Source organism: Mesoplodon mirus (assembly GCF_964341445.2).
Source record: "Mesoplodon mirus genome assembly, chromosome: 19".
NCBI lineage: Eukaryota > Metazoa > Chordata > Mammalia > Artiodactyla > Ziphiidae > Mesoplodon > Mesoplodon mirus.
Genome location: NC_138995.1, coordinates 51,651,295 through 51,679,131, shown reverse-complemented (window position 1 = coordinate 51,679,131; position 27,837 = coordinate 51,651,295). Strand labels below are relative to the sequence as shown.

Genomic DNA, 27,837 nt, shown 5'->3' with positions numbered 1-27,837 from the left:
TTTATTTTAAAAGGGAAGGCCGTTTTTATTAAACTTGTACATTTTACTTTCTTCCTTTCAGAATCCTAATTTAAAAAACTTATGTTTCTGCTTACTTTAAAAAAAAACCAGAAAACAAACAAAGGAAACTATTAAAACATCACTTGTGATAGGAAAGGAGGCAATAGGATTCAACATAAGCTAAGAAAACTATACCTGGAGCAAAGAAATAAATCGAAGAGGAACCGACTCCGATCTAGGGCTAGAACATCTGCAACGTGCACAGCCCTTCATTAAGAGAATTTCCAAAGCAAACCCATCCTGGGAGACCAGGGAGCAGCCCTCTTACCTTCTGGATTAACAACCAGGCCAAAAGCCCTAATGATCGTGCAAATACAGACAAATCACTCTATTTGAAAAAGCACACACGTGTTCGACACCTGTCTCTCCTCCCTTCGCAGATTCTCTTCATTAACAGGGGGTTGAGGAGGGCAGCCCCTTGGCGACAGGGCATTCACAGGACGTAAGTGTTCTTGACCAGGTGCTCCTTGTCGTCCCCAGAGCTCCAGACAGTACGGAGGGTGCGCTCCTGGTTCCTCCGCGCCACCCTGATCAGGCAGGCCACGGAGGCTCCCAGCAAGAGGAACAGGACCATCACGAACAGCCCTGCCAGGACCACCACTGTGGATGAGAGAGAGGCCTCAGAACCAGCAGGACGAGGCAGGCCATAGCCAGAGTGTCCACATGGGCTTGGGAGGAGGACCAGCAGCCCTTGGGCCAGACGTCCCCCCACCCCAACCCAGAAGGCTCTGGAGAACAGACACTGCTTGACAGGAAGTCCTCAAGGAGAGTCCCTACTGTCCTGAGAAGTAGGTTCCTGAGAAAAGGAGGTGCTATGCTATGTGCACATAGACAGAGTGGCTACTTGTGTTCCTCCTTTTTGAACAAAAAATCCCCACTTCAACTCTGTACTACCCTGCCACCTCTCTGGGGCAATCTGCACAGGAAAAGCACACATCTCAGGTGTGTGTGTGCAAACACCCCCCCCCCAACCAGCCACAGAGAGAGATGTGGCCCTGCAGCTGGCTGGGGTGGCTGCCTGTGGAATGACGGAAGGGCAGAGGCACGGGTATATTCGGAGCAGGGCCGGGAGGGGACCCTCATGCTCCTAAGGGCCCAGGTAGATTTAATAGTGGTTGCCCCACTGCAGTCCCACTGGTCAGTTAAGATGCTTTTTCTTCAGGCGGGGCTCCACCTAAGGAATGTGGCCTCCTATGGCAGCTACCCAGCTCCCTCTCCCCACTTGGCTGCAGAATTGGACAGGGTCAATTCACTCTCCATCTCCAACCCTCCAGATCCCTATGCCTGGCAAACCAGGTTCCAGCTTCATTTCTCTTCTAAAGCAGAGCAGACACACAGGCCAGGCCTGGACTCCTTACAAGGGAAACAGGTGGAAAGAGGCCAAACCAGTGTGGCAGGTCTTTTGTGCAAACACTACCATCCATGATTCAGGCTCAGAATCAGAAACAAAAGCTAGAGGAGGCCTAGCCTCCTTGTCAGACCAGACTGCTTGGGAACAACAGCACTGGCTGGGGACATGCTCCACCCAGACATGGCAAGGGCTTTCCACCCTCCTTTGTTATCACCCATGACCAACTCTCTACACCCCATGGCAGTAGAGTTCCCCCCCAAAACCTGGAGTTAGTCCCAGGCTTGAGTGCAGCAGATCCCACACACCTAAAACAGTAGGAGGTGTCCCCCAGTCACCCCGAGGCTGCCTAGGCAGAGACGGCCTCACTCCTAACCCGTTTATGTACACTGTACAATGGGACAAACATCCACCACATGTTCCAAGCTGCCTGGCCATTCTCGTGCAGAAACACGACTTTCTAACAAAACGATGTTTACAGTGAAGGATGATGTGCCCGAGACGACATGAGCCTGCAGAAAACACAGCTGAGCTTAGTCAAGGCAGGCAGGTGGAGGGGGGCAAGGGGCCGTTTACCTTTAGTGCGGGGCAGGGCAGGATACAACTGCTTGCCTGGAAGAAAACACACAACCCTGAGGTCAGCTTTCAGCCCTCCTCCCCTCACAGCTGCAGCCACCTGAGGATCCCCCTCAGCCCTGGGCCTTCACGCTCTTTCTGAACGACTTCTTCCAGCTCCTCTGAGGGTTCTGAGACCTTGCCACCCCAGTAGGGACCTAGGACACGTGTGCCCAATAGCTGGGGCCAAAGCCCACCCCTTTCCCCACCAGGGAGCCAGAGAAGACTAAGGGCAGAGTCCAAATGACAGCTTTTGCAAGGCCTTCATTTTAGGGATGAGGAAAGGGACTGGTGTCCTCTCAGGAGGGTTCATCTGCCCACGGCTGTTTCTTGGATTTAGGAGTCAGGCAGACTCACCGAAGCAGCGCTGCATGCACTCCTCCTTGGAGAGGTAGCTGTTTTTATTGCCCCGGCATCCGCCGTAGATGAAGTTATCACAAGAGTTCTTCTCGGCATTAAAGTACCAGCGTGGGAAGGATGCGCGGCAAGGCCCAGTGATGGCCTTGGCAGTGCAGTGCTCTGGGAGTGAGACAGCCCAAGGGATACAAATTAGCAGGGCCCAGGAGAGGTGAACGGAGCTACAATGCTCCCAAGCAGTCCTATGGCTGCCAGCCAATGGGGAAAACCTCTCTGTTAAAAGAAACTTGGCCATTACAGACGTGGCCATTCTGGCCCACATTTTCAGGCATCTTTCTCTTTATGGCCAGACTACACTGTTGTGGAGGTTATTCTGTGTCAGTCACTGTTGTAGGCTCTCCATGTGCTAACTCGGTCTCTGAACCTTCAGAGGGGTCTCCACTAGGCCCCTCATGTCACAGTCAGGGACCCTGAGGCAGGGCTACAGCATCCCGCCCACAGCGCGGCCGGTGGGAGGCCGAGGGGTTGCTGGGGCACGTCCTGCTCCCTGCTGCCCCAGGGCATGCTCAGGAGTCCTAACACCTGGGAAAGGCCGGCAAGCCCTGCTCTACGATACCCGTCATGGAAATCCTCACGTGTGTCTCAATTCCCAATGAAGTAAGAAAACATGTTTTTTAAGAGGTATACCTTCGTAGTTGAAAATATCACCGGACAGGTCATCAGAATCCTGCCTTCTGGGAACTGAAACACAAACATCCGTGTCAGGGAGGCTGGAATGGACACAGGACACGTCGCCTAGCTGGGGCTGAGTCTAAAAGGGCCCACCGAGGGAGCGTAGACACTCTGGCACCTGGAAGGGAGTGGAGCCCCCCTCTGTGGGCAGCTTTGCTCCATCACCTCCCAGTCCTAATGGGCTCTACGGCACACACAGAATGAATGCTGGATGGGGAAGCCTGCCTGTCACCTCAGGGGTTACTATGGAAACTAATCCCAGCCACAGTTTCTGGGGTGATGAGGAAGACCAGAGGTGTCCACTCTCTGACACAGGGAGGAGGGTCCCTTATTCTCTTGGGGGAATTTTCTTCTGAAACAGGACAGAAACCAGAGTTATGATGCCAGTTATGATGCCCCATGGCTCTGGATGACCTTGCAGAGGCCAGCCTGGGAATAAGCAATGAACCCAGGCAAAGCAATGGTCAGGACAGTCACAGGATTCCTAGCCTAGCAAAACGGGAAAGTGACTTTAACCTAACTCTCAGCATTCTGCAAATCCACTGAACTAATAAATGCTCACTCTCATGTGGGTGCTGAGGTCAGAGTCAAAGGACCAGAATCAAGAGTGCAACCAGTGTGTGGCCAGTGGCTGACTGGGGGCCATCCTCAAATGGGGTAGGGGCGGACTCCCTCCCTCCACAGCAGGTCTCGCCCGGCAGAACCCACTGCCTGGGGACTGGCCTTTGGGAAAGCTGGACTGGACTTCCCAGTGCATCTGAACCACTCACCCCCGGCTCCTGATGCAGAGGCCTTTAAGCATAAAGGAGGAATGGGGCAGCTGCTGTCGGCACTACAAAGCAAGCTAACACAAAGCTCCAGGTCAAGGACTGCAGTGGGAATGGAGGCGGGGGTGGCAGAAGACAGAGGACTCTTAGCACAGGGAGGGAGACGGACAGCAAGGACGACACGGAGCAAAGGAGATACAGCAAGCAAGGAGGTGGGATAGGGCAGTGAAGACAGCACGAAGGCTGAGGCCAGGGGACTGGAAGCCAGCCCAAAGCGGGGGAAGGGGTCTGAGCCACAATCCCTTATCCCCCAGGAGGAAGCCGAGGTCAGCCAGGAAGCACTGTAGAATCCCTCAGCCCTCTTGGCTGCTGAACTCCCCAGCGCAAGGATGCTGGCCAGGAGCCGGAAGCTGGCAGCCCAGGCAGAGCCCCTGTTCGCCAGCTGTGAGTAAACAGAACCAGGAGGTGGAAGCCCTTGTACAATGCCCAAATTACAAATGTCCTTTCACATTAGCCATCTGCATGGCCCTCACTCCATCCTGGGTCTTTTTCAGAACCTACCACTTGGGACAGAGGAATGTGCTCCATTCCTGGACAGATCATGGATGGTGTTTACTACACGAGGACAAATGAAGAGCACAGTGAGAAAGTGTACCTCCAAGATTGCCTGGTGAAACAAAGCAAGCTGTATCCCTGAGGAGGCTTGGGCCTGTGTGCCTCTCACAGCGACTCCCATTTCTCCTTTATGTGGGCCCTTCAGTGCACATGCTGGACCACAAACCTGCCAGAACTTGGAAAATAAGGAACCAAGACTGTCCTTGTGGGTTAAATTTTAAGATCAACCAGCTGGGAATCAGAGCAAAGACGTGTGAAATGACATTATAAAAAGACAGAATGGCTTCCAGGGCCAAATAACCTGTTGAACTGTATTAACTCACCCAATGAATTAAAAAAGTGAAGGCCGTGGGACTTCCCTGCTGGCGCAGTGGATAAGACTATGTGCTCCCCAGTGGTTAAGAACCCGCCTGCCAATGCAGGGGACACAGGTTCGAGCCCTGGTCCGGGAACATCCCACATGCCACGGAGCAACTAAGCCCGTGCACCACAATTACTGAGCCTGCACTCTAGAGCCCGTGAGGCACAACTATTGAGCCCGCGTGCCACAACTACTGAAGCCCATGTGCCTAGAGCCTGTGCTCCTCAACAAAGAGAAGCCACCGCAATGAGAAGCCCGTGCACTGCAATGAAGAGTAGCCCCCGCTCGACACAACTAGAGAAAGCCCGTGCAGCAATGAAGACCCAATGCAGCCAAATATAAATAAATAAGTAAATAAATAAATTTATTTAAAAAAAAAAGATACAGGTGCATTAAAAAAAATGACTAGGCACTCCCAATGTAGGGGACCTGGGTTCAATCCCTGGTCAGAGAACTAGATCCCACATGCATGCTGCAACTAATAATTCGCAGGCCACAACTAAGGAGCCCCGCGTGCCGCAACAACGAAGCCCACCTGCCGCAACTAAAAAGCCTGCCTGTTGCAACTAAGGAGCCCACGTGCTGCAACGAAGACCTGGCACAACCAAATAAATAAATAAATATTTTTTAAAAAGTGAAGGGTGGGGCTTCCCTGGTGGCGCAGTGGTTGAGAGTCCGCCTGCCGATGCAGGGGACACGGGTTCGTGCCCCGGTCTGGGAAGATCCCACATGCCGCGGAGCGGCTGGGCCCGTGAGCCATGGCCGTTGAGCCTGCGCGTCCGGAGCCTGTGCTCCGCAATGGGAGAGGCCACAACAGTGAGAGGCCCGCGTACCGCAAAAAAAAAAAAAAAAAAAAAAAGTGAAGGGTGTGCTCAGCACTGTGAATGTACTTCATGCTACTAAACTGTGCACTTAAAAATGGTTAAATGCTAAATTTTATGTTATGTGTATATATATATATATATATATATATATTTTTTTTTTTTTTTTTGCGTGGTACGTGGGCCTCTCACTGTTGTGGCCTCTCCCGTTGCGGAGCACAAGCTCTGTACGTGCAGGCTCAGCGGCCATGGCTCACGGGCCCAGCCGCTCCGTGGCATGTGGGATCTTCCCGGACTGGGGCACGAACCCGTGTCCCCTGCATCAGCAGGTGGACTCTCAACCACTGCGCAACCAGGGAAGCCCATGTTATGTATATTTTATCTTGCACACACACAAAGCTAAGAGGGTGGGTGGAAATGCAAAAAAGGGAGCGCTGGCAGGGTCCAGGAGGGAGGAACCCTCCCTTGTGCAGAGGCGTGGGGCTGGCCTAACCTGATGCCATTACACGTTCCCATCACAAAGCAGCTCCCCCAGTTCTGCCTCTCCCCTCATCAAGCAATGTTCTGGGAATGTCGCTGAGAGGTTTGCCTACACACACTAAGGGTGCAGGCACAGGGACAGAAGTGTCTGGTCCCTTTGGTGGTTCTGGTTCTCATTATAATTAATTAATAAACTGGCATTCTCATTATCATTTGGCTCCCCACAGAGCTTGCCTGCCTGGGAGAAAATATGTTGCCAAAGAGAACGCCTCAGGAGCTGTGCAGTGCAGCCACGCTCGGGTGCCAGCAAATGAGCTTTCCGGGACCTCAAGGCTGGGGCCAGACTCTGGCTTGACCTCTAGGAAGATAGCTGTCTGCCTTCTCCCAGCAAAACACTACACCCTGTGGCTCCTTGCAGAGACATGCCGCCTTAATGCCCACTGTCCACTGCTTGTGTTCTTAAAACTTAACTTTCCCCCTGAGAAACCAAGGAGTAACCAGAACGGAATGTACATTTGCTACTGTCAACTCCTGATTGGACCGCAGCTGATAGCGGAAAACCGTATTTTTCTCCATCACCATCTGGTAAGGTTGCCAGTTGCCCCCCCACCCCCGCCCCAAAAGTGAGGAACTCATCTGTACAATCCAAAACTAATACCAGCCACTTCGGCTCTCCAAACACTTGTTGAGCGCCTGCCGGGCACTGGGCACACAAAGATCAATAAAACGTTCCTCAAGGCACTCAGTCACTGCTGGGCTTGTGTGTCTGCGCATTATGTTTTAAACCGCAGTTCACAGCCAAGACCACTGTTGTCTTCCTCTCTTTACACACAACTTTCACAAGCTTATCTGATTTCTGAATGCAGAGTTCAAAGCCAAGAGAGACTACAGCCAGTGCGGTGAGCACTGAGGGCACCAGCACATTCTGACACAGAATCATAATCCAGAGTCCAAACATTGACACCAAGCTGTCGGGAAAGGATGCAAGAAGTCCCGTAACAATGTTAAGGAAATCGCCAATGAAAATCTTTGACAGTTTGGCTGGCCCAATCAGCGGCTCTCTGGAACACCTAGGAAGGATCAGGCCCCAGAGGACCAATATCGCCCTGCCATCAGGTCTCAAGGAGTCCCTCGAGGCTCTGTTCAGAGCCAGTGCACACTGTTGTGGGGCTTTACGATTTTTTTATTTACACTGGGACGCTCTCAGGGTCAACAGTATCTTGATTCCACAGAATCCCTCACGAAGGCTGAGAGAAGGATGGGTTCCAGAAGTATGTTCTAGTTTTAACTTGATTCATAACTTGGCTGGCTGGGTGAGCTCCTCAAGTCATTTGTCCCAAAGGTAAAAATAACCCAAATGCTTTGGAAGCAAGGGGGGCAGCCCGTCTGAGTAGACCTGGAGGACTCTGCTCAAACCAGGCCTGGCGTGGGACCTGCTCTCAGTAGTGGGAGAAGGGAAGTTGGGGAGAAGACGCAGTCATGTCACCCCTCCCCTGGCTTCAGTCTGCGGCCTACTCTCCCCTTTCTGGGAAGAGGAGGGAGGGTACCGCTGTGAAACCACCGTGTGGGCGACCTTCACACTGTGCCTGTTTCTTCTGCTTTTAAAAACGTCTCCCAGTTTCAGCAGTGAAGAACTGGCAAAGAGCAAAAGGCAGCTATGTCCCAATTAATAAAGTGTCTCTAGATAATAAAACTTCCCCAACAGAACTGTCTTACCTGTGACACCAGCACACTTTGCAAGACACTCCTCCTTGGTCATGTAGTTATTGTCATTCCCTCCACAGCCTCCATACACAAACTGCTGGCAGGATCCATCAGTGACATTGTACCACCACCTAGGGATGGAGGCCCGGCATTTTCCCACACTCTTCGAAACTCGGCAAAAATCTAAAATACAACCAACCAGAGACCAGTTAGCTTGGCAGGGCAATTCTGGCAAGACAGAACATGCACAGACCTGTAGGAGAAGGCCCACAGCTTTCCAGAGCCCCAAGAGGAGAACCAGAGCCTTAAGTTGCAGCACAGTTCCTCTGTGAACTGTTTCTGAAGTGTCGCCATCAGGCTTACCTAGTGATTCCTTCTTTGTATAGGAAGGCATCATCTAACAACAAAGACACCAACCCACCAGACTGAACTGAATTTCAGCTGCGTGTTGATTTTGTCCCTGCCCCCATTATCAAACACACAGACATCCAGTATAGAAAAAGGACTTTCAAAGGCAAAAAAATAGACTGCAGGACCCTCCTGGATATGTTCCCATCAAACTGGGCCAAGGGGAGCTTAGCACTGAAAGGCCAGAGCTGGGACTTCCCTGGTGGCGCAGTGGTTAAGGATATACCTGCCAATGCAGGGGACATGGGTTCGAGCCCTGGTCTGGGAAGATCCCACATGTCACGGAGCAACTAAGCCTGTGCACAACTACTGAGCCTGCGCTCTAGAGCCCACGAGCCAAAACTACTGAGCCCACGTGCCACAACTACTGAGCCCACATGCCACAACTACTGAAGCCCACAGGCCTAGAGCCCGTGCTCCACAACAAAGAGAAGCCAGCGGGTGTCCCTGGTGGCGCAGTGGTTGAGAGTCTGCCTGACGAGCAGGGGACACGGGTTTGTGCCCTGGTCCGGGAAGATCCCACATGCCGTGGAGAGGCTGGGCCCGTGAGCCATGGCTGCTGAGCCTGTGCGACAGGAGCCTGTGCTCCGCAATGGGAGAGGCCACAACTGTGAGAGGCCCGCGTACCGCCAAAAAAAAAAAACTTCAAAAAAGTCAAAATACTATACTTTGGTAGACCCAGCTTAAAATCAAAATGAACCAAAAAGCAGAGCGTGACTTATTTCTTGACACCCCGTTTCACTGCCTTCACAAAGCCTGATGCCAGGCACATTCTATGCACGATTTCTAATAGTCACAATAAAACTGTGACTCATGCAGTAACACCCCCACCCCCGCCCTTTACAAAGCAGAACACTGAGGCTTTGGGTAGGTTAAGCTAAGCAAGCAGCAGAGCTGTATATGAATTCAAACTGGTCTGATCAGAGAGCACAGGCACAAACAAAACGACCCCTTGGATGGAAAGAAAGAAAAAAACCACTATAGTGACGGGCAGTGGGAGAAACATGAAACTGAAGTTGCCTAAAAGCCAAAACATTCCTCAAGGCTTCATCACAACTGGAGGGCTCACCAAGGCCAGGCCCTCTGCTAGGCCTGTTTATGGCGACACTCAATGACAGGGTCATAGATAGCACCATACCAAAGAACTGGCCAAGGCTGAGGGGAATCGGTTGGACAATTTTCAGGAAGTTATTCCTTAATAAATAACTGTTCTTATTAAGAGATGACAAAATGATATACTGGTCTCAGAATAGTTTTGGAAAACAATCATGAAAAATATGTTTCAAGTTCTATTTCTGTGCTCACAAATGCTAGTGCAAAATTAAATACGTTCTATACGTTTTCAAAACAGAATAAGAAAATCAGGGAAAAGCTGAAGGGCACCAAATTTGGATACACTTGCTTCAGAATATGGAAACATGGAATTCCTGACTTTAGGAAACAGTAACATTCTCTTGGAAAGTATTAAAAATGATTAAAATCACACAATATCTGACATATGAACCTAAATTACAAAACCCTGGCAGGCATTCTGAACACTGGCTATTAGAAAATTGCCAAACAGACTGGTCTTTGTCACAGAAAACAGGTTTCTCTGGTTCTAAAGTTGCTTGAGGTTTTTTTTTTTAATTTTTTATTTCTTTATTTATTTTTGGCTGCGTTGGGTCTTCATTGCGGTGTGCAGGCACTCTGTAGTTGCGGCGAGCGCGGACTACTCTTCGTTGCAGTGTGCGCGCTTCTCATTGAGGTGGCTTCTCTTGTTGCGGAGCTCGGGCTCCAAGGTGCGCGGGCTTCAGTAGCCATGGATCGCGGGCTCTAGAGCGCAGGTTCAGTAGTTGTGGTGCACAGGGTTAGTTGCTCCGGAGCATGTGGGATCTTCCCAGACCAGGATCAAACCCGTGTCCCCTGCATTGGCAGGGGAATGCTTAACCACCACTCCACCAGGGAAGTCCCTTGATATACTTTTTACTCCCGTGGGTGCTGTAAACTGAAGAACACCAACTTCTTGCCTCACTGTATACTAATAAGAAAGCCCTGGATCACCTCACAAGCTTGGAGCCACTCATGAAATGGTCCTTCTCCTCCCCCCATCTGTTTTCTCTAGAGCGAAGGTCAGTAAACTTCTTTTTATGATGGGCCAAATAGTAAACACAGGCAGAATAGTGTGAACTCATGCACAGCAATGGGAACAATTATGAGTGTTCCGTGACCTTTAAAACGAAAAACTGTGGGCTGTAAAGGTATAGAATTAAAAAAAAAAAAAAAAAAGAATATTTATTTAGTACGCTATAAGTTAAAACATCAGAAACTTGAGAATTGGGGCTTCCTTGGTGGTGCAGTGGTTAAGAATCCGCCTGCCAATGCAGGGGACACGGGTTCGATCCCCGGTCCGGGAAGATCCCACATGCCGCAGAGCAACTGTGCGCCACAAGGGAAGCCACCGCAATGAGAAGCCCGCGCGCAGCAACAGACCCAACACAGCCTAAAATAAATAAGTTTATTAAAAAAAAAAAAAAAAACTTGAGAATAGAAGTGTTTAATCTTCTTTGTAAATAAATAAGTCGCCAGGAGTAGTGTGAACAGTGCTTGTGAAGGTCTTTACTCATATAACTCATGATACACAACAAGCATCTTCTCAGTTCGCCTTAGTGAAGTGTCACACCTCTTTCTAGGTTTGGATCAGCTTCCAGCATTTTATCCTTTGCCCTTCGATGACACAAAACTGCTGAGAGTTGCTTGACTTTTTCTGGAAGTTTCTGCCAGCGACACTTCCACTGGATCATCCTTTTATTGTCACAACTACTTTCCTCATTTCTGTCGATAAGCTCCTCTGGCTGCATATCCGGTCTCAAATGGCAAGCAGTGTCCACATTCCCACAGTTAATTCATTCTTCTATCACTCCATTTATGTTCAATTGGAATTTCACTTCCAGTGTTATCACTTCTTCTCTTTGCTACACTTTGGTGGGTTTTTTTTGGCCAACTTCCTCTAGTGATTAACCATTTTTGTAAACTGTCACGTATACCGGGAAAGAAGGAAGCAACACAACTACATGCTTTGCTGTGTATGAAGTGAGTAACAGATGTGCAGTGACCAATCACTATGCATATGTGTAATTTACACAATGATTTGTGACTGAAGAGCTAGTAGCTGAAACTTGTGCTGTACCCAAGTACTCACAGTTAGTTTATTGTAGTAACTGAAATCTGTGCATGTTGAAAACTGTGCAAAGCAAGGACTGCCTTTCTTTCAAGCTTCATGGGTCACCTAGCCTAAGTATTCAACTCTGTCATGGTAGCATGAAAGCAGCCTAAGGCAATATGTAAATGAATGACCATGGCTGTCATTCCAATAAAAATTTATTTCATATAATTTTTACGCCTTAAAATATTCTTTTGATTTTTTTCAACTATTAAAAAAACGCAAAAGCCATACTTAGCGTGGAGGCCATATGTAGGCAGTGACTACGAGCTGCACTTTGCCCATCACTTCTTTAGAGAGTGTTGCTAAAAACACCCTGCTCAGATTTTCCACACGCCCCACCCCCTGTCATATCACAGAACTCAGCACGTCCTACAGGTGTGGTCAGATGCTATCACATAGACTCCTAGGGCTCACATTTCTATGACAACACTGACCACGCCTTCCTCAGGTTAATCCTTTGCCAAAAATGCTGCAGCACACCCTTCCATCACTAAAAGCAGCTCTATTCTTTTCATTAAAGCCACTTAGAATTCTAAGGATAATGGCTAAGGGAAATGATTTGCTACAATAATCCTCAGACATCTGAAATTACTATTTTATACCAAAAAAATAGGAGAGAATACACTTCACTCCTCAGTATCAAAAAGTAAAGAAGAAGAATCAATTAATTCAAGAGTTTCAAAGAACAGGGGCAACTATTGCCATATCCACAAAGGGCTTGGTGCGCAGACCTACAACAGCTGAAAATTCACCACCAGAACACCCTGTTCGTGCTAGTGAAATAACCTGTGAGACATCCACATAATCGAATACTCAGAGCTGTTTAAAATAGACAACTGGGGCTTCCCTGGTGGTGCAGTGGTTGAGAGTCCGCCTGCCAATGCAGGGGACACGGGTTCATCCCCTGGTCCGGGAAGATCCCACATGCTGCGGAGCGGCTCGGCCCGAGAGCCATGGCCGCTAAGCCTGCTTGTCCAGAGCCTGTGCTGCGCAACGGGAGAGGCCACAACAGTGAGAGGCCCGCATTGTGCAAAAAAAACACAACAAAAACAAAAAAACAAACAAAAAAATAGACAACTACGTATGTGCTGGTATAGAAAAGTGTCTGAGAGAAGAACAGCAAAAGAATGGTTTACATATTATGATTCCTTTTTAAATTTTTAATTTAGATATGAATCTACCTTTAGGGAAAGTGACTAAAGGAGAGAGAAGCTTTTCCAGTTTTTCTTTTCCATGTGTATCTTTTAGTACAATTTGAGTATTCTAATTTTGTGAATGCATTACTCGTATTTTCTTTAAGGGTTTTATCTGGAGAGTGGATTATTGTCATCCCTTTTGTTTGCTTAAATTTTTCAGTTAAATATTTCATGGTAAATAAAACTGAAGGTACTAAATTCCCTAGTATCCTGAACAGTAGTAAGCAACAAGTGTTTGGTGAATAGCTAATATATGTAAATAGGGCGATCATATAATTTATCCTCCAGATTAAGACACTTTTCAGAGTGAGAAGGGGTATTCTTTTTTTGGTGTGTGTGTGGTACGCGGGCCTCTCACTGTTGTGGCCTCTCCCTCTGCGGAGCACAGGCTCCGAATGCGCAGCCCAGCGGCCATGGCTCACGGGCCTAGCCGCTCCGCGGCATGTGGGATCCTCCCGGACAGGGCACGAACCTGCGCCCCCTGCATCGGCAGGTGGACTCTCAACCACTGCGCCACCAGGGAAGCCCGAAAAGGGGTATTCTTAATAGTTACCGTGGGAAACACAGTGGCATAAATTGGAACCCTCCAAGGTAAACTGAGCTGAGTAGCCATCCTACATAGAAGGCACCCACTGGGAATGTAGTCCTTGACCTCCAGGGGTTTACAATTAAGTTAGAGGGCTTCCCTGGTGGGGCAGTGGTTGAGAGTCCACCTGCTGATGCAGGGGACATGGGTTCATGCCCCAGTCCGGGAAGATCCCACATGCCGCAGAGCGGTTGGGCCTGTGAGCCATGGCCGCTAAGCCTGCGAGTCCGGAGCCCGTGCTCCGAGTGGGAGAGGCCACAACAGTGAGAGGCCCGCGTACCGCAAAAAAAACAAAAAACAATTAAGTTAGAGCCACAAGACTGGCTTGGATAGAAGAAGAATAGAAAGAAAATCACACAAGGTAAAATATTATAATCACACCCTAAATTCAAAGGGCTTGTAAGCCACACAAGGTACAAAGAAAATGAGCAAAGGCTCTGGTATAGGGAAGTGACACAATAAGGAAGAGTCACTTGGCAAAAGTGTGTAGGACAGATGAGAGGACAGGGCCTGTAGGAAGCTGTTCTGGTAAAGGACCAGTGTGTGCAGGAATTCCTGGCTGCCTCTTACTAGCCCACTGTTTCGGGGTGGGGATGGGAGGCAGCTTTCCTAACCTCCCTGCCCACCCATTTCCTCATTCATAATAAGGGAACAATAATACATGCAACAAAAATGTATAAACCTCTCAATAAAGCTGGAAAATGTATAAACCCAGTATTCTTCAATTCGGCAAGCCCCATATTCTCTGATTTAGGCCTGGCTAATCAAAAAAAAGTACAGATTTTAGAGGCTTAGAGTATCGAAATCAGGCTCTTGGGAGGCTTAGGAAGATAAGGCAAAGCTCTGATTATAGACCTATCATATCTGTGACATAATTAGAAATATGTATTTGGTCCCTCCCCGCCTGCCCTTCCTGATACAGAGCTCCTAAAACTCTTGTAATTTCCTGAGAGCTGGAGCATGTTCTAATATTTGTTCTTTGACCCACGTTTCTGACACAAGAACTAAAACCCTGGCAATCTCTGTAGTAGTACGATTGCCTTTTTGTATGCCAATGAGATGATAGTGGCTGGGGGAGCCCTAGAAAGCTTCAGGGTGGGGGCTGGGGGAATTCCCTGGCGGTCCAGAGGGTAGGACTCCTCGCTTTAACTGCAGAGGACCCGGGTTCAATCCCTGGTTGGTGAACTAAGATCCTGCAAGTCTTGTGGCACGGCCAAAAAAGAAAAAAAAGGATGGGGGCTGGTTGTCAGAAAAACCAAGGCAAGATTAAAGGGTTGGAACTTTCAGCCCCACCCCCTATTCTCCGGGGAGGGGAGAGGGGTGGAATACTGAGTTAATAATCAATCATGCCTATGTGATGAAGCTTCCATAAAATACCCCAACTGAAGGGGTTAGGAGAGCTTCTGGGATGGTGAACACATCCACATGCCAAAAGGGTGGCTCACCCCAAACTCCACAAGGACAGAAGCTTCTACACTTGAGAACCCTTCCAAACCTCTGTCTTCATTTAGCTGTTGATTTGTATCCTTTATAATAAACTGGTAAACGTGTTACCCTGAGTTCTGTGAGCCACTCTAGCCAATTGGATCCAAGGGGGTCATGGCAACCCTTGATTTATAGCAGGTTGGTGAAAATGACAGGGGACAACCTCGGACTTTGACTGGCATTTGAGGGGGGAGAGGGAGTCTTGAGAGACTGAGCCCCTAACCTACAGGATCTGTGCTCACTCCCTGCGGTTTCAGAATTGAGTTAAATTGCCAAACACCCAATCCGTGTCTGCTGAGAACTGCTTGATGTGGAAAAACCCATACATCTTGTATCAGAAATATTCTCTGTAGTAAACAGGAGAGTTTCCTCTTTAAAACTCCTTCAGGTTACAGTGAAATCTGAAATGTCAGCAAGAGAACTAACTTGAGGACAGTATAAATACAACTCAGCCCAAGTTGAAGTGAAGGCCTCTCTGTGTGATTTGTACCCATTCTGGATCTACTTAGTATAAAAATGCTTTTTGACAAGTTTGTTAGCAATAAGTCCCATTTTGTGGCACCTAGATTTTTGTTTCCTGCTGTGGAATGCACCATTTATTAATCTTGAGGTTATCTTGACCATGGCCTGTCTGGGAAAGGGCATTTGCTCAATGTAATTTGAATTCACTGGTGAGTAATCAAGTGGGGAGATTCAGCTGGCTTTCCCTCCATAGGTCCCATTGAGTTAAATTCTGTGGACTTGCAGATGCATTTCTTAAAAACAATTCAAATGGAAGGGACTTCTCTGACACAGGGACCAATCATTAAGAGTGTTGTGAAAATTAAAGGCGTTTTTTACTCCATTATAAGAGCTTAAAACATTTGGCACAGAGCTTTGAATAAGTAGTAGATATTATATTTTTATGAAGACCAGACTACTGTAGGAACAGTGGGAATGAAGATAAAGGGAAGGATGACACATTTCACTAGTGAGTCCAACGGAACGTGGTGACTGACAGGATAGAGGGGAAATGGAAAACCAAGGTACAAACTCAAGTCAGTGAGTTGATCAAACCAACCCAACCATCACTCCTTCCCTTTGTTTTTCTGCTGTGCAACCACCTGCCGTGCCTGAAGACACAAAATTCCTTATCTTCACCTACAGTAAGACAATGGCAGACTATCACACAGATCAAAGTCCTGCAACACTACAGTATCAGGAGATTAAGAGGTCGGAGACAAGAAAATAAGAAAAATTATGCCTTGGTTACCCATTTGGACTTCAAGTTATCTTTTCACCGAGCAATGAGAGAATATTAAAGCTCTGTGTCAGTGAAGAGGTACTGAATACCAGGGAGGCCGATATTCAAGGCTCCTTTAATTCTACTGTGCCAAATTCCAAGTTGACATTTATTTTACAGTCAGTCTTATTTCAAGGTGACCTATAAATCCAGCTATTTTGCTTAGTTGCATAGGTTCTACATACTTGAAGCCTTCTGTTTCCAGTACAGAAAGCTACTAACTACCCACATCCTCTAGGTTCTGGTGCCTGGAAGTTGTCATTATTAGGATAAGTCATTCAGAAACTTTAAAATAACCCCTAGGTATTTATGAGGAAAGAACATCTACAATGACAAATCCAACTTAAATTATAAGGCTCATAAAATCTTGTTGTTTCAGATATATAATCTTGGCATTTTAGATATAAAATATTTAGATATAAAGGTTTACATTCCATAAACTATCAGCACAATGCAAACCACCACTCCTAGCCACTGTCACCTCATACTCATCACTCAAGCAGGACTATAAATTCTACCCTTACCTAAATTCATAACTAGAATCACAGTGCTCCATCTGAGTAATTTGTAAGGAAGGGCCTCCCTGGTGGCGCAGTAGTTAGGAATCCGGTTGCCAGTGCAGTCAACACGGGTTCAAGCCCTGATCCGGGAAGATCCCACATGCCGCGGAGCAACTAAGCCCATGCGCCACAACTACTGAGCCTGCGCTCTAGAGCCTGTGAGGTACAACTACTGAGCCCACGTGCCACAACTACCGAAGCCCGTGCGCCTAGAGCCCGTGCTCTGCAACAAGAGAAGCCACCGCAATGAGAAGCCCGCTCACCGCAACTAGAGAAAGCCCGCGGGCAGTAACAAAGACCCAACGCAGCCAAAACAAACAAACAAACAAATTTTAGAAAAAGGTCCTAAATGTTAAAAAAAAAAAAATTTGTAAGGAAACAGTAGTTTCAAAGTCTTTCATGGAATTGTCTGTTAATTCACATTCAGGGGTTCTTAACCTTTTTTGAAACATGGACCATTTTCAGAAACTGATTACAGCTAATGGACCCTCTACCGAGAGCAATGTTTCTCAACCTTTTTTTCCATTACCACCCCACCCCAGGAGCCTTTGTAGACGTGTTTTTCCTAAGCACCACACTAAATTTCAATACCACAGACATATAGTTATCTATGTAGCCCTTTGAGAGCCCTTATAATAGCTAATATTATTTCATCCCCACCCCCACCCCGAACATGTCCTAGACTCTAAATGACTGACCCTGGAATAAACACGGACAAAGTACCAAATATGAACTCAGGAACTTCAGATTACGGGGCTTCTGAGGCCAGGGACCCAGGACCCCATTGGTGAGATCCATCTCAAACACTTGCCCTCATTTCTAAAATGGCTTTCCAATCATGAAAAATGTGCTTCAAATAAACTTCAAAGTAACTAACTCCAAAGTTCCTGGGCCTCAGCATCCAAGTTCCAGCACTCCTTCATAAGTTTTCAAAAAGGTCTTGTCAGAAACAAGTGAAATGACATTTGTGACCAGGATCACACAAGGACATCCATAATCGACACACTAATGCTCCTGGGGTCATTTGCAAATTCCTCATTAGTCATGTGACCAATGGGCCACCAAGGCCTCCTGGGGTTAAGTTAAGTCATTTCAGTGTGACCCCTTCAGGGTTCTCTCCTGCCTCACATGAATCACAAGCTACCTCATCCCTTATTTGGCCTGTCAGTCTCAGGACATGGCAAGCAGAGGTTTGGCTGCCTGGCCAGCTACCTGAAGACAAGCCTGAATGTTGCAAATGACTCTGGGGATAGGTAAAATGAGAAACAGGTTGGGCGCTGGCTTTCTCTATTACAGGCTGACTTCTCAAATACTGACCAGGGCAAAGGAATGTTTCTGGTGGCAAGGGTCCACTTTCCCTCAGTGGACCTAAAGGCAAGCCCCTCAATGTTCTTCAGGTATAGTCACCATTTGAGCCTCAGAGGCCATGTTTTTAGTACTAAGCACACCAAACCTTACCTTACTTTTTTCTTTTTTTTTAATTGAAGTATAGTTGACCTACAATGTTTCAAGGTATACAACAAAGTGATTCAGTTTTATATACATATATATCTTTTTCAGATTGTTGTCCATTATAGGTTATTACAAGATATTGAATACAGTTCCCTGTGATATATGGTAGGTCCTTGTTGTTTATTTTATATATAGTAGTGTGTAGCTGTTAATCCCAAATTCCTAATTTATCCCTCCCCCCACCTTACTTTTCTTTATAGTACTCATCACCAAGTCATCTATTCATTGTTCATTTATTTATTGTATTATCTTCTTCTCATTACAATGTAACTGCCATGGATAGGGGCGGGAGGGTGTCATCTGTTTCATTCAGTGCTTTGTTTCCAGGGCCTAAAACTGTGCCTGGCACTTGGCAGGTGTTCAATAAATATGTGCTGAATAAATATTTCAAAGTGTCCTGGAACTAAACTGTCTTGCCTGCGAGTTAAACAAGTGCCTTCTCTGTGAAGGACAAGAATACTACGAGATGCTACGTTGGAGAACTCCCAGCTGATCACCAACACCAGCTGCACTTTCCATCTCATCTGTCATCTTCTCTTTGGCCACTCAGTTTACAACTGTCTATGGGGGTGAGGAGAAGAAAAAGGAGTGGTGACTAGTAACATGCCTCTTGGAGATTTACTGGAAAGTTCACTCTTTCAGTCAAAGTTCTGGGGAAACTAATTAATCGAAGAGGTTGATGCTCATGGAAGATCACTTCAAAGTGTGGTGGAGGCTCTCACATGAATGCTGCTGCACTTGTCTCCAGTGGAAATTCCCAAGAACAATCAACAAAGGGCTATGAGCGAAGGAACCATTTCCACAAGTTCTGATGCATAAGTTATTGGCAGCAGGAACTGCACTTAACTGACCACTCCTAACAGGAATTTCTGAGGTTCTATTCTGAAAAGGAATATATTATCTGCCTTTGTATTGATCGAGATTATATATTTGGGGGCACTCCAAATACCAGGACTCATCACCCGAGAAGAGATTAAACAATCATGCACACTTGTGGCCACCTGACACGGGGTGTTCCCTCACAACAATACCACACATTCACACACTCACTGCACTGTGCAGTGTATAAGTAGCTATCATGTTTCGTCTACCTTTGTTTCCTAAATGGGGCATACTCTTAACATGGGAGTCACAACTCTAATGCTTAGACGACACAGAGGGCAGCCCAAGTGAATAAATACAGGCTGAGAAAGACAGTCTTCTTTGACCTTGCCAAAAGAAGTACTTGGCGCCACCCCATGGGTGCTATGTGGGAACACTGGACTGGCACCGCCACATCTTCAGGTTTTTCAGGCAAAGCCAAAAATAAAAATATTTCATAAAAAATTCTCAATCCTAGAAACTGTACAAGTCACATAAAGCCCGTTTGAGGCCTGCTGGGAACAGCCAGTTTATAATCTCTACGTGCTTCCATGCAGGCTGGCACTCTCCCTGAATGCTACGAACACCTGAACACCCACAGAAGTATCAGCTTTCCCCCACCTCCATCTGCAAAGGTCTGGAGTCAGGACACTTTGCCAAGCCTCCAAATGTCCACTATATCCCACACCCCTTCCTATCTGCCCTCCACCACCCAGTGCCTCACCAACATTGTCAGTCTCGAGACCATGTGACTCTCCTATCACTTGCTTATCACCACATCAGCCCCAGACTCCAGTTACCCTTCATCACCATACATCCTGTTTTGTCCGCATCTCCCTTCCCCCAACTCCTGGAGTCTCTGATACTCATGGCCTAACTTAAAATCTCTCAGTTCTTCCATCTCTTCTCTGAACATTCTTCTCACTTTGTTACTCTAACTGAACCCAGCTCTCCCCTGAAGATATAGCTTCTCTTGTGCCCTTCCAAGTGGGCACTGCTTCTACACCATTCTCCCTCCACCCTCAACACCCAGTTATGAATCTCATCATCAGAGTAAATCGTATCCCACCTTGTGGGTCATTTGCTGATCCAGGTCACTGCTCCTCACTTCTCCATGATTTCAGCTCCTGGCTCACTGTCACTCCCGCTGCTGCTCCCATCATCAGTCTTGGTGATTTCCATATCCAGACAGGCGATCCTCCAACCATCCTGGCCTCTTGGTTCCTAGACCTCCTCTCCTTCAGTGATCTTGCCCTCCCTGTAGCCGCTCCCTCCATGGTCACCCCTAGACCTTGTCTCAATAATTGCAGCCTCTTCAGAACCTCACTTTCATGCATCTCCCTCATTGCCCATTGTATCCCAGCTTCCTAGGCCAGTCTCTTCAAAATCTCAACTCCAACAATCCACTGGCCCTACCACCTTTCCACTACCCCTCAGCCTCCTCATGTCTTCACACAGATCATTATGATCGCCCCCCTATACACATTCATTTCACACTTCCCTCCCCTCCACCATACTCATCTGGAGGTACCTGTGCAGCTGTGTGTGGCTGGAGAAACACCTCACTCTTAATGGATGACCTTGCTTCCTGAGAAAAATCGAAGCAATCAGAAGGGGTGGAGGGATAAAAACTACCTCCTGCCTCAGATTACGCTGTTGAAACCTTTCATACAAATACAACTTCAGATAAGCAAGGGCATTAGTTCACCCAGCCAGATAGGAGTACTTCTGAAAGGTCAGTAGGTCCAGCCAGCTGCCGCAGCTGGGGAAGCCACTGGGAACAAACAGAAAAGGCCTCTGCAGCCTGACCTGGCTTTGTCAATTACTATTGTGTGACCTTAGGCAAGATCTGTAACTTCACCACCACGCCAGGTTGTTTCAAGGATTAAGGGATGCACAAGAGCTCAAAGTAAGCAACAGATGTTAGCCCCAAACTCAGTTTTGATATAGTCCCAGGCCAGGTAACTGGAAGGTATATCCTAACATAATTAATTCCTCTAGAAAAGTCCAGAAGGGCTGACAAATTCTAGTTCAGACCACAAGAATGAGCAACACCTGCATTCCTAATTCTCTGGAGCTGAGTCTCTCCCCACTGGCTCTTAACACTACTCCCCATCCCCCAACTCAATTTTTCCTCTCTGCCTCAGGCATAGGGAAATTAACAGTCTTCAGAAGACACCACAGGCGATGACTTGGTGCACATACATCCTGCTTTCTTTCTTTCCATCCACAATGCTGGCCTATAAAGCTACCTGGCTCCTGCCTATTTTCCCCACTTGGCATCCTCCTCCAGTCCCCCACCTCCCCCGCCCAACACACTCCTGCTCTAGTCACGCTGTCATCTCTTTTCCTCCAATACCACCAAGCTTGCTCCGGCCTCAAGGCCTTTGAACTCCACTACTTCCAATTGGATCCTGAAGCCTCTGTGTCGCTGCCACTTGCTCATTCTTCATGTTAGACCTCAGCCGTCACTGTCCTCAGAGACCTCCCCTGACAACCAGAGCTAAAGGGGCCCCCATCATCTTACATCATCCCTGTTTGTCTACTTCACCCCATTCAATTACGTCTTACTAATTTAATACTGTGCTGAGTGTTCTTTATTTGAATGTTTACTCCCTGTCTCTGTCTATCCCACTAGAATATAAGCTCTCTAAGTGCAGGGACCTGGCTTGTCTGAGTCACAACAGTTATCGCTGCTGCCAGCACTGCCCCTGACACATAACAGAGGCTCAATAAATTTTGCTGAACCAACGAATTTTTCTTTCAAGAGATCTATTTTCAAAGCCTCCTTGTGGCTGTCTGAAGCAGTAAGGTTAGACCAACACTTGTTCAAAAGGACCTTTCAGGCCAAACTTCCATAGAGTTTAGAGGTCGAAACAGCCTTACCCTCCAACAACCTCTAAGGACCGGGCCAAGGAATCCAAGCCCAGCTTCTCAATGCCAATATTCTTCTTATACCAAGAGGCTCCCCACCCCTTGCACCCTGACAAAGTTTGTTCCCCCCAACACTTTTGCTTTGCTTTTCCTTCCTTTGGATGTCACTGAGAAACACCCTTCTTCTTGGAGGCATTCTGCTGCAACTGAACCAGAAAGGTTTCTCAGGAGGCTACTGTCCAATATCCAAAAAGGTGGGGGCGAGGGCTTCTTTCCTGAGGCTCAAACGGCCACCGGGTCACCGAATCCAAGCCCCACCCGCTGCGGCTGCCCTCCCTGGGCTTTCTTGGAACTTTTCTCTGCCAGGAAGAGGCTGGTCTTCTGTTCGGCCCCTCACCTCCTTCCTGCCACAGGAAGGGGCACTGCCACTCTTCTTGGTCAACAGCGCTAGTCTCCTCCCTCATCCACAGGAAACTTTTCCCAGCCCTGGCTCCTCCGCCTGTCCTCACTCCCAAGGGCTCCCAAACGTCTTTCCCAAGGTTCAGTCTAGCTACACACCCTGAGCTTCACCAAGTCGCCCCCAACTTCTTCCCCCGCCAATTCTCCCCGCTCAGACCCTGCCCAGGGCCTCCTCAGACCCCCACTTACCCCCTCGACCCCGCCCCTAACGCCCCGCCTTCGGCCTCTCAGCCCTCCACAGCTCCCAGGAGACCCGCCCGGGCCCTCACCGTGGACGGCATGTTCTCCGTCGGCCGCCTCAGCCCCGGAGAGGAGCAGCGATGCCAGCAGGGCGAGGAGCGCCCAGGACCGCCTCAGCCCACAGAGCTGCGCCATGACGGGTTCCACCGATCCGCCCAAGCGAGGCCTCGAGCTGCTCGCCGTTGGGGTCTCGCGATCAGGTGCGGGAAGACCCTTTCCGCGCACGCGCACTGGAGCGTGTCGCGTTCAGGTGCGCGCGTCCCCTCGCCACACAGGAAGAATCTGGGAAGCACCTTTCTCGGTCCTTTGGTGTGCGGACACTCTGCCTCCTGCGCCCACGATGCTTTAGTTCGCTCCTCGCTTGCCCCGGACTCCCCCCACCCTTCAGAACCCCGCCACACCCCGCCCCAGACGCTCCGTGGGCTCCAGAGATAATGGCGGCTACCTCGAAGCTGCTACGGAAGGTGGAAGGCCAGGGAAGGGGCGGGGCGCACCTGGCGAGGCGGGACGCGTTAGAGCGCAGGCGCAGGGATCAGGCACCTGAGCGGCCGTCCTCCTCCCTGGGCGCACCTGGGTCCGCCCCTGGCACGGGGTAAAGGGGCGCGACTTGCGTTGGCTCCGCCCCAGTGGGGCTTAGACCGCGCGCCGGCGCTCGCAGGTTGAACCTCGGTGCTCTGGCTGCCCTTGCGCGTGGGCTTGTTGACCACGTCCGAGCACCTTCGCTCTTGGATTGGGCCTCTGGGTGGGAGGAGAGGTCGCAGACGTGCTCATACTGGAAACCTGTGGTTTTTGCCCATCTTGCTTCAGCCTTCCGTTGAAGGCGAGGGGTTTATTCTTCCTAAATTCCAGAGTTCACTGAGCGCCTACCCAGAGGTGACCACGCCAGAGTGGTCCCTGCATCACCAGACAGGAACAGCCCAGCGCAGTTATGACAGCAGCATAGGGCAGAGTGATTATGGATGAGACAGCGCAAGCACAGGCTGAGTGATCAGAGGCTGCGTGGTGGAAGACCTGGGAGCCCAGACAAGTTCCCCATTCAGCCTGAGAGAGGGCCAGGGAGGGCTCCCAGAGGAGGTCATAGACCCATGAATGAACAAGAGCCCCAGACCCTGCCTCCACAGTTCCTAGTACTTAGATGAAGACAGATAATTGACCAGAGGAGGATAGGTGTCAGGGCTGTGATGGGGAAGCACAGGCAGAGTAATCAGACCTGAAAGGAGGAAAACCCAGAGGAGGCATCTGACCAGCTTCCGGGCCAGGGGGCGCTTCCTGGAAGAGGGATATATGAGCTGAATCTCGAAAAGAGGATAGAGTAGGGCAGGCATAGGAGTAGCCAACAGGAGAATTAAAATAAGTATATTATTATTTAAAACACCTAACAATGCTATGAAGGAGATGAATCAAGGGCTGGGATTAACAGAGAACAGGTGATGGAGGAGGTGGTTTTGACATGAACCCTGAAGGATAAGAAGGGCTGATGAACAAACATTCTAAGCAAACAGCAAATGCAAAAGTCCTGAAGCAAGAAAGACACAGTGGGCTTCCCTGGTGGCGCAGTGGTTGAGAGTCCGCCTGCCGATGCAGGGGACACGGGTTCATGCCCCGGTCCGGGAAGATCCCACATGCCGCGGAGCGGCTGGGCCCGTGAGCCATGGCCGCTGAGCCTGTGCGTCCGGAGCCTGTGCTCCGCAGGGGGAGAGGCCACAACAGTGAGAGGCCCGCGTAACGCAAAAAAAAAAAAAAAAAAAGACACAGTGTGTTACAGGAGCCAGGGCCACACCCACTACTTGGCCTCCCTGCAGACATAATAATATGTGAAGAACCTTAACTGGGTTATCAAAGTGGTGTTTACCTTAAACAGTTAAGATTTTATGCCTGCCATCTTCTTTAATCTTGCAGTGAGGACCTACCAAGTTTATGATTAACCTCTCTATCCAAAATTTTGTTCCGTTTCTTGTCCTGCCCCTGTGCCCTTCAGGATTGAGGAGTATCAAAGAAAAGGGGGATTGAAACCAAGCAGGACCCTGTGGGGCCCTCCCAGGTACAAAAGTCCTCTGTTTCTTTTTTGTAGAAAAAGACTTTGGTCTCTTAGGCCTTCCTTGAGTTCCAAAGAGCAGACTCAACAGTTACTAGTTAGGGAAGTAAAGGAACGCAGAAACAAAGGAAACGGGCAAGAAACAATAGTTCAGTGATAAAACAGAGTCCGTCCCTCCTCAAGGGATATACATAACAATCTGACACATATCTTTAAGTTTTGTTTGCAGAAACTAAGACCCCCACCCAGGTGGAGGATGGTGACTAAATGCTGACCACAAGCATCTAGACCCCAGACTGGTTGGAACCAGAAGGTTGATGATTAAGATTCCCAAAACATCACCCTGTTACCTCACCACCAACCAATCAGAAGAAAGTCCATGAGCTACAACCCTCACCCCAAATGTTCTTTTAAAACCCCTTCCCTGAAAGCCATCGGGGAGATCCCGTCTTTTGAGCACAAGCTGCCCCTTCTCTTTCTTCGGCATCCTGCAAATAAATGCTGTACTTTCTTTTACCACAACCCAGTGTCAGTAAATTGGCTTTGCTGTGTGGCAGGCGACCAAACCCACATTCAGTTCTGTAACAACACCTGGGGTGGATAATTTTTTATACCTCCTCTCTACCAGGAAATTATTTTTGATAATAATCATGTAAGAATCGTTATTTTATTCTTTAATTTTAAAATTAATAATTGAAAATGAATAAATTTCCATTTTAAAGATATTACTCAAATTCAGTAAAATATTTCATGTGTGAATGAAAATTTTGTACTTACCAAATAAAAATATTATACCTCACAGTTCATACCCTGATTCACTCTTTTAAATTTTTAAACACAAAAACTCCAAAAGGATGTGTAGAATGACAGAATAGTTTCTTCATCTTTACAATCAGTGTGCTATCATTTAAATTTCTAACCTATTACTTAAATGCAAGAATATGTAGAATCACAGAAATGACTGAAACAAGCCCAAATGATTCCAAATTGTTATGAACTTATTTTCAAAATGAACACACACAGCTGAGTCTTCATATGTCAGAGGCCAAGTGTATACCTGAGAGTTCTCTATATTGACTTCCCTATAGAACAGGGGTCCCCAGCCCCTGGGCCACGGACTGGTACCGGTCCATGGCCTGTTAGGAACCACGCCACACAGCAGGAGGTGAGCGGAGGGCAGGTGAGCAAGTGACGCTTCATCTGTATGTACAGCCGCTCCCCATCACTCGCATTACCACCTGAGCCCTGAGCTCTGCCTCCTGTCAGCATTATGGTGAGTTGTATAATTATTTCATTATATATCACGATGTAATAATAACAGAAATAAAGTGCACAATAAATGTAATGTGCTTCAATCATCCCGAAACCATTCCCCCCCCTCCGCCCCCTGGTCCGTGGAAAAATTGTCTTCCATGAAACCGGTCCCTGGTGCCAAAAAAGTTGGGAACTGCTGCTGTAGAAAATTGTGGCAAACAGATGTTGGACAGTCCCCATGTTCATGGCCTGTATAATCCCCTCAAGTGTGAGCACGACCTGGGATTTGCTTCTAACCAATTAAATATGGCAAAGGAGGTTTACATTACATTATGTAAGACTCTGTCTTCATGGACTGAAAAGAAAGAGATTCTCCATTGCTAGCTTTGAAAGATATAAATCGCCACATTGTGAGAAGATCTATGGAGAAGGCCACATGGCAAGGAAACGTAGGTGGCCTCTAGGAGCCAGGAGCAAACCCCATGATAGCCAGCAAGAAAATGAAGACCTCACCCCCACAGCCTCAAGCAGATGAAAGCAGATCTTTTCTCAGTCGAGTCTCTGATGAGAAGGCAGCCCTGGCTGACCCATGGATTGCAGCCTGGTGAGGCCCTGGAGAAGAGGGCCCAGCTAAGCCATGACTGGACCGGATCCACAGAAACTATGAGCTAATAAACATGTGTTGTTTTCGATGCTAAGTTTGTGCTAATTTATTACACAGCAATAAAAAAACTAATACAAAGTTTACTAAAGGAAAGAGTAATAAAAGTATCTAATTTGAAGCTTACATATATATTATTAAAACTCAACAGTATTAAAAACAAACTCAACAGTATTGCATCAATTCAGTCAGTAGACCACCAAACAATTTTTTCCTGGGGGTGGAAGGATTAGTTTATCACTGATACTGTTGAGAATTTGTCACATGGCATAATAAAAGCTTGGCCAAATTTGATCAGTTTTATTATTTTTTTAAAATTCTCCACAGACAGTGCACCCCTCTTTTCCTGTACCCAAGGTGGACCACTCCTATTGCCCTCCCTTTGGTACACTACTAGTTGGAAAACAGACGGTAGATAAAAAGAGTAAATTATATACAGTGTGAAAAGGCAGTGAGCATTATGGATAAAACACAGAGCCAGGTAAGGGGCATGGGAGTTGCAATATGAAATAGGGTGGTCAGAGAAGAACTCACTGTACAGGTGACATTTGAGGGAGATGAAGGAGTGAGCCCTGTCGACATCATTCTAAGGAAGAGCTTTCCTAGACAGAGGAACAGCTAGTGCAAAGGTGCTGGCATGGGACTGTGTTTGGCAGAGCTTTGATTGCCCCAGAACAATGGGGAGCGATGGGCATTTTTTTTTAATATAACAGCTTTACTGAGATATAACTCACATACCATGCAACTCACCCTTTTAATGTATACAATTCAATGGTATATTCATAGAGTTGTGTAACTATCATCATGATCAATTTTAGAAAATTGCATCATCCTCAAAAGAAACCCTTGACTCTTTAGCAGTCACTCTCCCTCCCCCAATCTTCTCAGCCCCAGGCAACCACCAATCTATTTTCTGTCTCTATGGATTTGCCTATCCTGAACATGTCATGTAAATAGAATCATATGACATGTGGCCTTTTGTGTCTCGTTTCACTGACTTAGCATGTTTTCAAGGTTTATCCATATTGTAGCATATATAAGTACTTAATTTCTTTTTATTGCCAAATAACACTCCATCATATGGATATATCACATTTTATTTATCCATTCTTCAGTTGATGAGCTGGGTTGTTTCCACCTATTGGCTGCTATGAACATTCATGTACAAATTTTTGTGTGAGCATATGTTTTCAATTCTCTGGTATGTACCTAAGAATGGAATTACTTGATCATATGGTAACTCTAAGTTTAACCTTTTAAGGAACTGGCAGGCTTTTCCAAAGTGGCTACACCATTTTACATACATTCCCACCTCAATGTACGAGGGTTCTGCTTCCTCCACATTCTTGCCAACGCTCA

At 47.7% G+C, this 27,837-nt stretch overlaps 1 protein-coding gene across 1 annotated transcript; it reads right to left on the bottom strand.

Annotated features, from left to right (window-relative positions):
• Positions 1-22,919, bottom strand: LOC309794418 (kunitz-type protease inhibitor 2-like). The gene is made up of 6 exons (XM_082605890.1): positions 22,558-22,919; positions 7,873-8,043; positions 3,068-3,121; positions 2,381-2,542; positions 1,985-2,020; positions 1-660 (listed from the first exon to the last, which is right to left on the bottom strand). The coding sequence occupies exons 1-6, from the start codon at positions 22,661-22,663 to the stop codon at positions 494-496; spliced, it is 696 nt and encodes a 231-aa protein (XP_082462016.1). The 5' UTR covers positions 22,664-22,919; the 3' UTR covers positions 1-493.
• Between the last annotated feature and the right edge of the window lie 4,918 nt (positions 22,920-27,837).